General features: G+C 42.1%; 1 protein-coding gene across 2 annotated transcripts in view; it reads left to right on the plus strand.

Moving 5' to 3' along the window:
* Positions 1-2110: 2110 nt before the first annotated feature.
* Positions 2111-16496, plus strand: part of HAPLN1 (hyaluronan and proteoglycan link protein 1) — a 35387-nt gene continuing 21001 nt past the window's right edge. For both annotated transcript variants that reach the window (XM_086629507.1, XM_086629508.1), the window contains exon 1: positions 2111-2210. In XM_086629507.1, the coding sequence (XP_086485633.1) occupies positions 2111-2210 (100 nt within the window). The remainder of the gene's footprint in view (positions 2211-16496) is intronic.

The raw sequence follows: 16496 nt of genomic DNA on the forward strand, positions 1-16496 counted from the left end.
GGACACATTCTCGTGTGATCTGATCTAGGTGGTCCTGCTCAGGCAGGGTGATTGGACTAGATGACCCTTTGAGGTCCCTTCCAATCCCTAACATTCTGTGATTCTGTAATTCTGTGACCTTGACAAGGAAGGGATGCATGTGTGGAGTTCTCCATCCATGTAACCAGAAGGTAAATCTTTCTTATTACACAGTAGAACCGAAGTCCCTGTGCACACAGTTTGATGGAGATGTGGGTGCTGTCCCCCAAAAAGGTATTACTGTCATATGGTTATGTGGCTGTTTCTTTTTGCTAGTGACATGGAGAAGAACAGGTTTGTGATGGGAGGTAGAGGCGAAGTGTTAATGAGCAGCCCAAAAAAACCAAACCCCAAACCTTAAGCATTTTTCATTCTTAGAGGAAATACATTGGGTGCTCAGTATAGGATTTGTGAGGGAATGAGCAGTGTGGTTTTACACAAGTGTTCCCTGCTCTCTCAAGCAGCCAGGCATCCTCCCACAGTGGGGGCTGCACTTGTGTGACCCCTCTGGTCAGCCGGGGCTTGGGCTGATGTGCTCTAGAGGGAGCCGCATCTGTCCTTGCTCTCGGGAGTGGAGGTCGTCAGCTTGCCAAGCTTTCCAGGAAAGAGGGAGTGGCCGCGGAGTCTTGAGTTACTGAGCCTGGACCACCTGGAAAATAGTGTGCAGCAAGCACTTGTCCTACCTCTAGACACTTCACAGTAAGGAGTGAGAGATGCCGAATTGGCTTTGAACTCCCACCCAAGCTCGCTTTGAAGAAATGGAAGGGCAGGCAAGTAACATTCATGTTCTGTTATGAAAAAATGGCAATAGCATTTCTGCATTTTAGTCTGCAATAGGGGTTGGTTCGAATTACAGTATTTGGATCTAGGCTTGAAACCCAGAGGTGTTTGGGTTTATCAGGGCACAGGGACTCTTTACAAAGCTAGGACCCTGACCCAGGTTCTGACTGAGAGTACCCTGCAGCTTTGATGTGTTTCCAGCTCTGGTAAAGAAAAAAGGAAAAACAATAAATTTCTCTCTGCATTACAGAGAAAGCATACTAATAGTGCTGCCACTGTTTGGTGACTGGGGAAAAAAATCCTAGTCTTTTGAAAGGCAAAGTTGGGAAATAGCTATCTTTTACTTCAAGAAATCAGGGTCATAAAAATTAGAGCTGTAAACCACAAAGCAGCCTGAACCCTCTACATAAAACCTCTTGTATTTTATGCCTCCTTTTCTATTTCAGGTCTTCATTTGCCTAATTACTACTCAGAGGCTGGCAGAGATTTTCCCTGCAGCGCTGAGCTCTGCTGACTGCAGAGACCCTACCTGGCACACTAAGTTAGTGCGTCAGCATTCTAGGTAGAAATGAATGAAAAATCAATCAGGGCAACTGCAGTGGTAGCATATACAACTCTAACCTACTTTGTGCGTGGTTTCGAGCATTTCATTGTGTATTTAGGCATCTTTTAAAATGGTAAGTGGATCTCAAATAAAATACATCTTGCTAGTCAGCCTAAGAAACGTTTTGTCATCTTTACTGCTGAGCTGAAGCAAACTTACCACCCTGACTGCTAAGCTAACTTGCAGTCTTGATTGAAATGCCGAAACCTACGAGAAGATTGTTTTAATCTTGGAAATCTATCACCGGCAGATTGCATCATGCAGTAGATACAGATACAGTGATAGCTTTGATTGTTTAAACTGTATTTACAGACCAGATCTAGAGTCGGTCTGGAAAAGCAAAAGCATGCTAGAACCTTTTTTGAAACACAGGTATTACTTACACATGGTCTTGCAAGGAGTTTGGTTAATGAATATTTATGTGTGATTTTATTTTTTTCAATTTGTGTTTCTGCATAGGCAGAGTTAAATTTGGATTGCCACTTTCATTTAATGAAAGTCTATGATAAAAATGTCCAGTCTTCATGACTAAAATATTAGTGGCTCTTGTTACTTTTTCAGCTGAGTGGGTTAACTGTGTTATAGATCCCTCATAAGATCATTGCTGTAACAAGTTGTGCAGTGCAACACTGTAAAGGTTTCCAAAAATTCACAAGCATCTTTGTATATGATGCCCTTACAGTGAAGAAGATTCTTTTGATTATAAAGATGAAGAGTCTACTTTTTCTGGTGCTGATTTCTGTCTGCTGGGCTGAACCTCACCCTGACAACTCAAGTCTGGAGCATGAAAGAATTATTCACATTCAAGGTAAGGAAATACGTGAGAAAATACCAGCATCTTCACATTGCTGAGGAAAACAGAATAATGTGCTTAATGATCCTTAATTTTTTATTCTGCTGCACTGTTTTTCAAATACTGCTATTACTGGTGACTAAACCTTTTCTTTTCTGGTTCTGTTGCATTATTATTACTCCTAGGGAAAGTAAAAAACTGAAAGTTGCACTGTTTAATAGCACTTAGTCACAACCTTGCAAAGATTAATGAGTAAAGTACAGTATGATTTAAGATAGAGAAAAAAAGCATGCGTCCTGAAGTAATAGGCAACTGCAATGGTTTGAAATACCTTTGGTTTATTGTGGAATATATTTGATTTTAAGACGACTGTCATACATAGTTCTTCACAATATGGAAATTTATTGCTGTTCATTATTTAAAAAGACTCAGCACATATGAGATCATAATCAGGCAATTTAAACGAGAAAAAAAAAAAGGTAGCTTACCCCAAAAGAAATGTGTATTTCTTCATACCTTTAATTCACACTAAGTATTATGCTGGCCTTCTGCATAATCCTGTTTGGTTCATGTTTGAATCCCGGAGCTTATAGCTCTAGCAGGATTTGAGTCTGCAGTACAATGCAGCTGTTTTCTCAGTCCCAGCTTCAGTCGTTGAGGGTCATCCAGCATAAATCTCCTGTTTTTTCTTATACAGTAAGGACGGGCAGAACTAACAGGGATTTTCGTGCTTTCATTTGTATATTTCTTGAGGCTGGCTAAAATTAATCTTGCAAAATTAAGAAACGCAGCATTATTGTTCTCTCTCTCTCCTTTAAAGTTTGATTCTTTTCTCTCAACAGCTGGCAGATTGTGTTATTTGAGAGTTTGTGTAAATATAAATTACCAAGTTAGGGCAGGTTACTAAGAAAGCCTGAACGTTTTGAAGTTCACAGGAAAGTCACAGAAGTTAAAGGTACCCTGCACCTATTAAAAGAGGCAATCGGGTTGTCAAGGTCAAACAAGGAATAACAGATAGCTGGTTTTGCTCTAAGGAAGCTCTGAGGATGAAGGTCAAATGAACGTGTTGTATCAAAATGAAGACATATCACTGTTGTGAGATAATGAATATTTGTTCCCCAGGGTACCTTTCAAATTCGATGCCGATGTCTAGTAAACATATACTTTGCCTTTCGGCATGTGTACAGTGCAGTCTGCAAGTGCTGAATAGTTCAAAGCTGATAAAAGTTTCAAGATGGACTGTTCTCCCTACTTATAAAAACTCATTTGAATCTCGAGAGTTATTCCTTCAAGGAAAGTTGGATAAAGCTTAAAATTGAGCTCTACCATGAGCATTGTACATCAGCTGATCCAGGCTCTGAAATACGCAGACCGCAAATCAAAAAGAATAAAAACTGCTTGGAATTTTGTATTTTTACTATAATTTTTTCATTCATCTTTGCATTGTGGAATCCCATCAGGGTTGGGGTTTTGCCCTCCCCAAAGCTGCATAAACACATATGATCATCTACACCTGGAAACGAGCTGGAAATTAGGAAAGGCTGTGAAACACATGTGTTATAGCTTCATACAAAAGGTATTTTATATTACATTAAGGAGTGTAGCATCCCCCTCCACAGCTGAGATCCAAGAGATGTGTAGCTAAACTCCTGCTGGTTTGCATGCTTTGGAATGCCTTGGAATTACAAAAGGTGTAGTTAGATGTTGTGTAGTCAAGTAGAGCTGAAAGACATCCCCTGAGGCAATGAGCTAAAGGGTCATCTATTCCCCTTTCTTTACATTGCGTAATCTCCTGTAGGTTTAGTTTCATTTTTTAAAAATCTGGGTTTCAAATCTTGTTACTGCAAAGTAGTTTGGGACCCTATTTTTCTCATATGAAAAACACTCTCCTAGTTCTCCATGTTTATTCACAGCCATCGTATGTCCATATGCTTCTCCTAGAGTTGTTCCTTAGCTTCAACAATTTTTCTTCTTTGACGTTAACTTTAAAACATTGACAAGATAACACCATATCCTCACAGCTATCTTTTGAGTAAACTTTTTCAAATTCTTCTCTAAGTGTATAACTTCCGGTTACCCAATAATATTAGTAGTTCATCTCTGCACTGGTTCTTGTTTGAAGTCACACTTCTGGAGGGTGCCCAGCCAGGATTTTATTCCAGATAAGATCTTAGGCTGGCATTAGTGTTTTTGTTTTCCAGCTAACAATGTTTTGTTTTTCAGACCTCGGATCAAATTTGTGCTCTTCCCAGCCATGCTGCAGTGCTGATCAATAGTCTATTGTGATAGACAATATTTAACAGGCATTCTCCCTCATTATCACTTGCAATTAACAACTACAATGTTTATATCAATAATTCTTCATACTAGGCCTTGAAAATCTAGATTATGCATTCAATATTAAATCTTATCATACTTTTCCCACCCTTCCATCTTCAAACATTGTAAATATCCATTCTCCTCCCTTCCATGATACATAATATGCCATGTGAAAATTTTATTAATTCAACAGTCACATTTACTTTATCAGGTTAAATTAGTGGTAACATTAAAGAGTCTCAAAAATTATACTGGAGACAGTTTACTGGCCTTTTTCTAGGCTAATCATTTAAGTTTCAGCCCAACCAGTTGCAGTCTACTCTGTACCTGGTTGTTAGACACTTAGCAATACACCTATTTTCTCCATCCTGGCTAGTTTCATAGACTTCCCTTATCACTCGCTTCTCTGAGCTTCAAGCAATGGATACATCACATTTTCCTGGCCTTATACATTTATTTTTATTATATAGTTGATATCAAATTAGTCTGACACTCTTTGGTAGGTATCTACTACATTTTATCCCTCTTTCTAGTGACTTACTCTATTTCTCTTTTTCAACAATTTTTCTTCAAAAATTGTTCTAAGATCCTGTTCGTTGTTGAGGTCAGGCTAATCAGCCTGTTAATGGTTAAGTTATTTTTTTCCTTATATATATTTGTGATTTTGCTGTTGTTCCGAAACACATGGTACCTTTCTTCAAGTGATAGATGATCTAATATCTCTGCCATCAGGTTTGCCATACTGAGTGTCAGTAGAAATGTCAGTACTTCGGGCTGTGAGTTTTTCTCTTGTCCTCTGCCTTTATCTGTGTAGTGACTGTGTACTGCAAGATGAACCTGTGTCTGTTTAAAAGACTTTTTTTCACTGCTACAGTAAGATCTTTCACAGTTCTTCCTGACATGGTTTTGATCCATGCTCCGTTTTCTCCTCTCTATAATTTCTTATTTCTTCACAACCTGCTAAAGCACTAATGTACAGTGCCACCTCATCACTTTTATCTTTCATTTGGCCTTCCTGAAGTGCTGCCACCTGTTAATACTGTGTTATGGTCTAAAGGCTATTTCAGCATGCTTCTGACTCCCTTAACTCCCTTAATATCTGTGTCAGGAACCAGAAGATCTAGTTACTCTACTTTGCTGCCCCTCCGTTAGTGTAAAAACTCCTGCTGTCTCTCTCAGGCTCAGCATTTGCTAACCAGAAGAAACAGTATTTCATAATTTGTATTCTTCTCTAATTATACTGACAAGTCATTACTTTCATGAACACAGAGCTCTGTCTTTCAACTGTCCACTCTTTAAACTGTGTATTTCTTTTATTTTTACTAAACACTTGCCAACCCATTTAACATTGCAATAGGCATAGATATGTTCTCTCTCAAATCTTTCATTTTTTATTAGAAATGAGTCCCTGGCTTTGTGAGTGTCTCTGTTCCAGCTGTCAGTGTCAGCTCTAGCTCCTGGTTCTCCCCTTGCTGGTTAATACAGTGAAACTGAACCTCAGAGTTCTCATATGCTAGAAAGTTTTACCTACCTCTACCAGTATTCCTTTCTGCTTCTTCCCTCTGACACACTCGTTTTGTTTATATCTTTTCTTCTTTGGTTTTATTCCAATATCTGTGAACAAAATTTATAAAATATCTAAAGCTGCGTTTTCTCTCTTCTGTGACTTTATTTCCTTTCCTGAAGCCTGTGGTGGATTTTGTGATTTTGGTCAGGCTGCTCTGTTATGCCAGGCTGCTTGACTGTGTCACCTTCCTCTCTTTATCTGCATACAAAAGTCATTGCAGTTTAACTTTTGTGGATAAAAGTGAACGAGAAGACTATATTTAAATAAGATATATTGTCCTCCCAACTGCTCCACCACAGTAAAAAAAAAAAATCATAATCCTAAATGAAATCCAGTTTCACTCTTTAGAAAATATCATAATCCTAAATGAAATCATCGGGTGAATGTGAAAATGGGACAGAAGTATACGCTAGCCACATAAGAGTCCACAAGAAAACAATACTACTCTAAGCATATCAATGCAATTAAAGATTCAGTTTTTTCTCTGAAGTCAAGATCTGCAAAGGACTCTGTGACCCATGGGAGAGAGAAATTATTCTTTTCAGTGCTCAGCTTTGTATATCTCGCTAATCTATCCGTAGTGCTAGTTGCTGACCAATTACTCAAAGAGGCAGAGTACCCTCCAGAGATAAGAGCATTCTTCTGTGTGTAGCTGATCTGCAAAATAAACGAAGTTGACTAAGCCATTACAGTAATTGCTAAGTTAATTACTTAAGGGTGACAGGAGCCTTTAACATCTGCCTCCAGTTTGTTCAGGTTTTAGAAATACGACAAGAAAGGCCAATGAAAAGATTACTAAGTTTGGTTGGTGAAAGATCAACCTTTAACTTTTTAGCTATTCCTTGAATATAAGTGAATTTATATTATGCAGCATTTCTTCGCGTTTCAGATACAAGAATATACCCCTATTCCTATCAAGATCTCTGCACAGATTTATTTATACATACCAAGAAATCTGTCAGCATGGAATGAGCAGAAAACTTTCTAATATCTCCCTACTAAAAAATAAAGAAAGTTGAATCAATTAATCAATAAAAAAAACCCACCAAAAACAGAAGAAATCTTTGCCCAACTTGTTCTGCATGGTAATGAGTTTTATCTGCAGTCCACTTTTCTTCAAAATCAGACAGAACCAACAGAGAGAAAGAAGCTGCTGCGACTTCCTGGACTAGCCAAAAACATGATAAGAGATTAGATGCACTACTGATTTGACCTCTTACACTAATTCTTATCTTTCCAAGTTTCATGCTTTTCCACTTTACTTTTGACTTTGTTGCTTTGGCCCGCCTTTCTACATTTTCCCATTTTCAGTGATGTTACCTGTTATTTCTTTCCATTTTCTTGCATTTATCTTATCCGCTTGAAACTTCTTACTAGTTTGTTGTCATTCAGGACACTTTTTAGATTATGTCATGATCCATTTTGCAATCTCTTCTTATAATCGAGCTGCTTCTTCTACATCGACACTATTTGCTTTCCTCTTCAGAGCACGGCATTTTGCAACAGCATGTAATAGAAACGTCAGTAAAGAGCAAACTCACCTTCTGTGAGCATATTGGTTTCATTAAAGGTATTCAGGACTGCATATTCTGGAATAGAACATAAATGATAGGTAGCAGTATCTCTGAGTTGTAAAAAAATATTACAGAAGCAAAAGGATTCACATTAAACATAAATTTGAATCACTAATTTGCCTTTACTTGTTACATCAGTCTAATTCCACATATACACCATTTAAAGGTAATTAAAGAACTGGAAAAGCTCCCCAGCAATTCTGTGTGATATTTTAGTTTTGTCAAACAGTCTCAGTGCCACCCGTGAAGATTTCCTTCTGTGCAGAAGAGGAGCAGAGACATTGTCATGAGTCATAGATTCATAGATTTCTAGGTTGGAAAAGACCTTAGAGATCATCGAGTCCAACCATCCCTAATCCCCATTAAACCATATCCTCAAGTAGATCATCCACCCTATTCTTAAACACATCCAGGGATGGGGACTCAACCACCTCCCTGGGCAGCCTATTCCAGTGGCTGACAACCCTTTCAGAGAAGAAATACTTTCTAACATCCAACCTGAATCTCCCCTGACTAAGCTTATGCCCATTTCCTCTTGTCCTATCACCCATCACTAATGTAAAGAGCCCTTCCCCCACCTCCCCACCATCCCTTCTCAAGTATTTATAGGCTGTAATCAGGTCTCCCCTCAGCCTCCTCTTCTCCAGGCTAAACAGCCCCAACTCCCTCAGCCTCTCCTCATAAGTTTTATTTTCCAGCCCCTTGACCAGTTTAGTTGCCCTTCTTTGGACTCGCTCCAGGAGCTCAATATCTCTCTTAAAGCGAGGGGCCCAAAACTGGACACAATATTCCAGGTGCGGCCTCACCAGTGCCGAGTACAGGGGCAGGATCACTTCCCTGTTCCTGCTGGTTACACTATTCTTGATACACGCCAATATCCCATTGGCCTTTTTGGCCACCTGGGCACACTGCTGGCTCATATCAAGCCGGTAGTCAACCAACACCCCCGGTCCTTCTCCGCCAGGCAGCTCTCCAGCCACTCTTCCCCGAGCCTATAGCGATGCTTGGGGTTTTTATACCCCAAGTGAAGGACTCTGCACTTGGCCTTATTAAAGCTCATGCCATTGGCCTCAGCCCAACAATCCAGTCTGTTCAAATCCCTCTAAAAGGCCTCCCTACCCTCCAGCAGATCGACACAGCCTCCCAGCTTGGTGTTGTCCGCAAATTTACTGAGGGTACATTCAATTCCCTCATCCAGGTCATTGATAAAGATGTTAAACAGAACTGGACCCAGCACTGAGCCCTGGGGAACCCCACTGGTGACCGGCCTCCAGCCGGATTTAGCCCCATTTACCACCACTCTTTGGGCCCGGCCATCCAGACAGTTTTTAACCCAAAGGAGGGTGTGCCTATCCAGGCCAGCAGTTACCAGTTTCTCAAACAGAACACTATGAGAAACTGTATCAAAGGCTTTACTGAGGTCTAGGAAAACTACATCCACAGCCCTTCCCTCGTCAACCAGGCGGGTCACCCTGTCATAGAAGGTGATCAGGTTTGATTGGCAAGACCTGCCTTTCATAAACCCATGTTGACTGGGCCTGATCACCCGGTTAACCTGTATGTGCTCACTAATAGCACTCAAGATAACCTGTTCCATGACTTTGCCCGTCACCGAGGTCAAACTGACAGGCCTGTAGTTCCCCGTATCCTCCTTCCGCCCTTTTTTGTAAATGGGGGTAACATCCGCCAGCCTCCAGTCCAGCGGAACTTCCCCAGTGAGCCAAGACTGCCCAAAGATAATGGACAGGGGTTTGGCAATGACATCCGCCAGCTCTCTCAGGACTCTCGGGTGGATACCATCAGGCCCCATAGACTTGTGGGCATCCAGCTGAAGGAGCAGATCCTTGACCCGTTCCTCTTGGATCACAGGAGCTTCGATTTGCTCTCCCTCCCTGCACTCAGACACCAAAGGCCAGCTCACCTGGGAACTGCTGACCTTATTATTAAAGACTGAGGCAAAGAAGGCATTAAGGACCTCAGCCTTGTCCTCATCCCTAGTGACTAACGTACCCCCTGAGTCCAGTAGGGGCTGGAGGTGATCTTTAGCCCTCCTTTTGTTATTAATATATTTATAGAAAGACTTTTTGTTGTCCCTTACGGAGCAGGCTAGTCTAAGTTCCAATTGGGCTTTTGCCTCCCTGATTATCTCCCTACATGTCCTAACTTCCTCCCTGTATTGATTCCTGGATGCCTGCCCATTCTTCCAAGACTTATAGACATCCCTTTTTCTTTTGAGATGTTCCCAAATCTCCTTTGTCATCCAAGCTGGTTTTCTACCCTGGCGGCTCGACTTCCGGCACACAGGGACAGCTCGCTCCTGTACCTCCAGAATTTCCTTTTTGAATAGTAACCATCCCTCCTGCGCCCCCTTACCCTTGAGAGCTGTCTCCCATTGGACTTTGTTAACCAGACTTCTAAACAGCCCAAAGTCAGCTCTCCCAAAGTGTTCCCCCTCCTAACTTCCCCTAGAATTGAGAATTCTATTATCTCGTGGTCACTATGCCCCAGGCGTCCTCCAACCTTCACATCTCCCACAAGACCTCTGTTCACAAACAGCAGGTCTAGGGGAGCACCTTCTCTAGTCGGTTCACTGACCAGTTGTGATAGGAAGTTGTCCTCCACACTCTGCAGGAACCACCTAGACTGTTTCCTGACTGCCATGTTATACTTCCAACAGACATCAGGTAGGTTAAAGTCACCCATAAGGACAAGGGCTAGTGAGCGCGAGACTTCCCCCAGTTGTTTAAAGAATAGCTTATCAGTCTCACTGTCCTGATAGGGTAGCCTGTAGCAGATTCCCACTACAATATCCGCCTTCATAGGCCCCCCTTTGATTTTCACCCACAGACATTCTACTAGGTCATCCCCAACATTTAACTCTAAACAGTTTAGACCTTCCCTTACATACAGGGCAACCCCACCACCCCTTCTACCTCTCCTATCCCTCCTGAAGAGCTTGTAGCCATCCATGGTAGCACTCCAGTTATACGAGTCATCCCACCATGTTTCAGTGATGGCAACTATGTCATAGTTTCCTCGGATAACAAGAGCTTCCAGTTCCTCTTGTTTATTGCCCATACTGCGTGTGTTCGTATAGAAGCACGTAAGTTGGGCTTTCGACCCCACTGCACCCCTAGGGGGGGAAGTTTTATTACCTGAGCTGTTATTTTTGGGAATCTCTTTTACCTCTAGGCAACTCGTGTGTTGCACCTGACTACACATATCACCCCCTACTATCACTGAGGCAGCAGGCCGAAGGCACCTGCCTACACTCCTTTCATCAGACAATGGAGGGCCGTCCTCGGCTGTTAATCCTCTAAGTCTGACAATACCCCCCACCCCCTTCACATCTAGTTTAAAGCCCTGTTGATGATCCCAGCTAGTTCTGTAGCAAGCAGCCTTTTCCCCCGTGGAGACAAACCCACCCCATCCCTAGATAGAAGATCTGGCATTAAGGTCAGCCCGTGGTTAAAGAAGCCTAGGTTGTTTTCCTCACACCACTTTTGTAGCCAATTATTTAAATCCTCGATCTTTGTTTTCCATCCCGTGTCATGTCCCAGAGTCAGTATGATAGAAGAGAATATTACTTGGGCCCCCGATCCCTTCAACATTCTTCCCAAAACCCTGAGATCTTTCTTAATAGTCCAGATGTTTCTTTTCCTAATGTCATCCACACCAACTTGGAAAATAAGAAGAGGGTAGTAATCGGTGGGCCTGACTATAGACGGGAGTGATTTTATCATATCCCTAATTGTTGCCCCAGGAAGGGAGCAGACCTCCCTATGTAAAGGGTCAGGTCTACAAATCTGGCCCTCCAGTAGTCCTGTTCTACTCTGCTCTATGAGGCCTGATCTTCATGCAATTTTTTTATCTATACTGAAGTAAGCACATACTTAAAGTTTATTTAAGGCCAAAAGTGGCAGTATTTTAGAAGAGCTGGAAGTTTGTAATTTCCCTGATGGTTTTATGTGCTGTTAGGTCACCTAGAAACCTGAACTTGACTTAATACGCCCCTTTTAACAATTCCCTGCAATGTGTTACTCAGGTTGAGCAGAAGGGATCAGTTCAAAATGTTTTACCTCAATTTTGTCATCTCTGTGTTGAAAAGACAGATTTCTTCTCTGCCATTTATAAAATAGGTATTTTTAGCTGTACTATTTGGAACTTTGTACCTGAACTTTTAAACTGAGATTTATCTAGCATCTCTCTTACCAGTTGTACATCAAAACTTAAAAGTAATCTATGGAGAGTATTTTGTCTTGTCATTTTAGAGGTTTGATGCTTATGTTTTATTTCTCAGGACATAAACAAAATGACAGTAATGCTTGGGCCAAATAAGAACAGATTTTCCCGGTCTTATAGCTGATATACAAAAGTTTTTAGATTTTTTTTTCCAAAAGAAAAAGTAAAAAAGTAGTTAGTTAAACATAGTTAGAAAAAATGTAGTAGGAAAAGTATATGGAAAAAAGTGTGTGCATAATTCTTCCTCATATTTTTCCCTTTGGATTCTCTGACTAATGCACATATATATTTGTGTATATCAGTAATGCAGTTCCGTACATATTATAGCAAGTGGGAATTATTGTTATCACAGAAATTACTTTTGAGTTTTAAATAAGCATGGTATGATAACAAAACATGCCACTGCTATAGGAAGAGTAAGGATATTTTATCACGAGAGTTATGCCCAAGTCCCTGGTAACACTACAGGAAAGCAAGAAACTGATTAGTTAAAGTAGGATGGCACACAGTGTTATTAACCTAATGGCTTGCTAACAATATGGAACATTTAGGCAATACATGAGTTTATCTGACAAAACACATCTATGATATGATCCCTAACTTACGAATTTTTCCCTCTAAAAATGCACATATTTCTCTCAACTGTTGCTCTGTATGCTAGTCCATTAAAATGCAGGAATAATTGAGTTTTGCAGCCAGGTCAGCATAAGCTTCTGGACAGTTCTGATGGATAAAGTGGATAAACTATTTGCCAAGAGTCGTGGCATGACTCATCCTCTCTGCCCCACACTATATTCCTGGCCTTCTAAACCTGGCTTGCCATTACTTTTGAGTGCAGAAGCCACTTAAGAGAGGGAAAAAAATCCAAAACAAACTAAAAGAAAATCCCACATCTAAAAAAGATAAAGCAACAAAAAAACCCAAACAACTAAAGAGATAAACCAATCTGGATACATGTCCAGCAGTAAAATTTGGAACTAAACCAACAAGTCTGCAGGTGAGACTGAGCTGAGAGCTCCAGCAGCATGAGAGCAAGTCCACCGACTGTCCTTGAGATGAAAATCACACTGAAGCCAAGGTTAGAGGTGCATGGAGTAATGACAACCGGAGCAGCAGTGCTAATTGCATAGCATTCAGACAAGGGAGAAGGAGAGGTGGGCAATAAAACAGGTGGATAGCATGCTGCTGTCTGTGCAGTTATTACTTAGGGTAGCAAGATACCTTTTCACCTGATGTGTATACCTGCTTGATTTGGCACCATTGAGATACAGACTGACCAAACAGCGAGTGTCCAGGAGAGTTCTTGTTTGCGGCAGGATCTTTCCCTACAGCTTGGAAACACAGCTCCCAGAGTTGCGTGTCATCCCACACAGCTGGACGGCTTCTGCAACTTGGACAAGCTCATTTTTAGCTAGCTGAGCTGTTTTTGCATTATATTGCATTTGTCATCTATCTAATTGCACCAAGAGGATTAACGAAAGGCCACAGCCTGTCAGGATTGATAGTAGGGAAGGAAGAGTGGAAAAAATATGGCAAATTAGTCACCAGTGGTGCCTGGTTCTGTACTAATAGCTCAGATGCTGCCTGTCTTACCAGGAAAAGTATGTCTGGAAGGGTGAAAACCCCACCTAGCAAACCTTTCTCATCCCATTTCTACCCTTGGAGCTGAGACCAGAGCCAATATCCAGGCTGTTGCAATCTCTGTTCTTAACAGAAGGAGCAACTGGAGTTTGCCCAGCACATTCCTCACCCTTAGTCCACCATCTGAGGCTCTCGAGTGGTCTGTCTTGTCTCCAGCAAGGATCCAAACCATCCTGTTGCAGTCAACTGTATGGAATCACAGAATCACACAGAATCACAGAATGTTAGGGATTGGAAGGGACCCCAAAGGATCATTGAGTCCAATCCGCCTGCCTGAGCAGGACCACCTAGATCAGATCACACAAGAACACGTCCAGGCGGGTTTTGAACGTCTCCAGAGAAGGAGACTCCACACCTCTCTGGGCAGCCTTTTTCAGTGTTCTGTTACCCTTCCTGGGAAGAAGTTCTTCCTCATGTTTAAGCGGAGCCTTGTATAGTGAGGGATTATCTGGGGTTTGCAGAGTTTATAGTTGTTTGGCCATTCACCTTACGAATTCTCTGATGGTACTTCTGAAGAAAGTAGTTCTGGGGAAAAAAAAGTATTGTCGTCTTCGAGAAACACGCTGGACTGTGTGATAAGACTCGTGTGTCTCATCTTTTTCCTTCTTACACTCATTTTGTAGACATTCCTGCCATTTAGAAACAATGATAATTTTATTCTGAATCAGAGAATGGTTCAGGTCAGAAATGCCATGAGGAAAGCAGCACGGAGCCACTCTGACAGGCATTTACAGCAGTGTTTACCCCATCTTCCCTGATCAGATCACCGTTTCACAACAGATCATTGCTCATTGTATTAAGATAACCCAGGAAGCAGGATTCATTCCTCATTTAAACTGGCTTTCACAGTGGTAAGGTAGAATGCTGCATCTAGAGTGCTAAATGTATTGTAAATTGAAGGATTCTGGTTTACCCTGTGTTCGGGCATTTTTTTGTTTATTGTGTTGGGTTTTTTTAACTCCTTCTCTGTCGACTCCAGAAAGACCAAGACCATTCATTTTGTCACACTCCCAAAATATGCAGTTAGGTGAATTTGGCCCTGGTTCTCACCAGCTGCTGGATAATAAAGACCACTTGGCCTCTTGCCAAACCACACTCATCTCATTTTTAATCCTGAATCTCTGCTGCCTGCATGTCTTCTAGCCCAAAAGGAAACTATGCAGCATCCTCCAATCTGACATCTGCTTTTCCTCGAAAGCCAGAGGTTCTTCCTTCATCCTCCCCTAGGTCTGCGAGCAGCAGCAATGTAATTTTCTGCCCCAATGTCCTGCCAGAGAGAAGGGCACATCATGCCTTTTTCTGTAAAAAAGAATTGACTTTTAGAAAACTTGAGGGTGGAGGCATATTTCAAGCATTGCATCTCACTTGTGAACCTCTAGGGACATAGGAGATGTTCCAGGCTGAGAAAAGCCACACTTTTCTTTCCTTTCCCAGGTTGCCATGCCCTCGATTCTTTACACTTAGACATAAACTCAGGCGATGGCTGCTGCAAGGGGCCAGAGGAGGTAGGAAGCAGCTTGTGGAGAGGTACTCCACCGCATTAGGATGCTGATGCTGGAGCCAGAGGTGACAGTACTCTGGGAAGGTCTCCAGGCCTCACTGGCACAGACCAGCTGTTGTTAGAAAGAGCAAGCATTAGCAGCCTGAGTCAGACTCTCCCTCCTGCCCCAGTCCTTTCTGCTAATATTTATTAACTTGACTATTTCAGTATTAAAACCCCAACATAGTTAAGCTCTGATTCAGATTTCTTGGTAATAACCACCCCAAAGCATAACATTTCCCCTCCCAAGGTGGACAGAAGTCTGAGGAACGTCTTTGTCCCTGGAGGAAACAGGGAAATTCGCAGACAAACCATCCTGGCTGCCTTCCATTTCTTCCTTCTCCTCGTCCTGTGGAAACTGTGTTAGCAAACACTTTCCATGGTGCCTTGCCTCAGATCACCTTTCTCCTTGGATGCTCTCCTCTGGAATGGGAAAGATGGGTTATAGCAGCAGCCCTGAGCCTCTGCTCACCTCTGGGGAGAAGGGCAGTGAAATGAAAACCAGTTATACAGGGCTGCAGGTGATCTACTCTGTGATTTTTCAGTAGGTAGGAAGGTCTCATCCTGGTAAAACAACTTGTGGCACTCAAGCTTGTTCATTCTTGATGACACTGGTGCCCTGGCTAGTCTGTGCAAGTAACATCAATGCTCTTGATACGGCATCTCCAAACAAAGAACTGCACACTGGGGATACCTGTTTTTCTTGGCAGATGCACATTTGCACTCAGCAAGCTTGTCTTTGCAATGCCCACCCTTGAATGTGTTTGCATAATCATAAAATATTACATACCCTGGGGTTTCTGCTGCTGCTTGGCGTAGCCAGCGTGGACAGATAGTGAAGTCAAGCTGAAGCTGCGGTTTAGGTGAATATATCATTCCTGTCAACAAGACCCAGAAGCCTAGAACTGTCTGGAGACATTTATCAGCTACAGATCCTACCGTCTGCTGACACATCACAGGTTTCTGCAGTGCTGTGAACAGACAGCTGGCTGGGTGTGAGATTCCTTGGTGGGCTCATCTCCATCCCAGTCCTTCCCTCCTTCAGTCATCCACACTCCCTCTGGCTGATGACATTTTTGCATATTTCTGCTGTTTTGTCCTATCAATCCAGGTTCGTCTTCATGGACGCCAGCAGAAAATATCTGCTAGAATTTGTAGGGTCAACCTCTCACAGCCTCCACATTTAGGAACTTCTCCTTGACTCTTTCTGAAGTTAAAGAGAGCCACACTGAGCCTAAAAGTCAGGAATCATATTTCTAGGCAGTTACATTGACGTGCAGAACACATACAGGGAAGCAGGTTGAGGGAGATTATTCTCCACCTCTATTCTGCTCTCGTGAGACCCCACCTAGAATACTGCATTCAGCTCTGGGGTCCCCAACAAAAGAAGGACATGGAGCTGCTGGAGCAAGTCCAGA

Source organism: Tauraco erythrolophus, chromosome Z (assembly GCF_009769465.1).
Source record: "Tauraco erythrolophus isolate bTauEry1 chromosome Z, bTauEry1.pri, whole genome shotgun sequence".
Taxonomy (NCBI): domain Eukaryota; kingdom Metazoa; phylum Chordata; class Aves; order Musophagiformes; family Musophagidae; genus Tauraco; species Tauraco erythrolophus.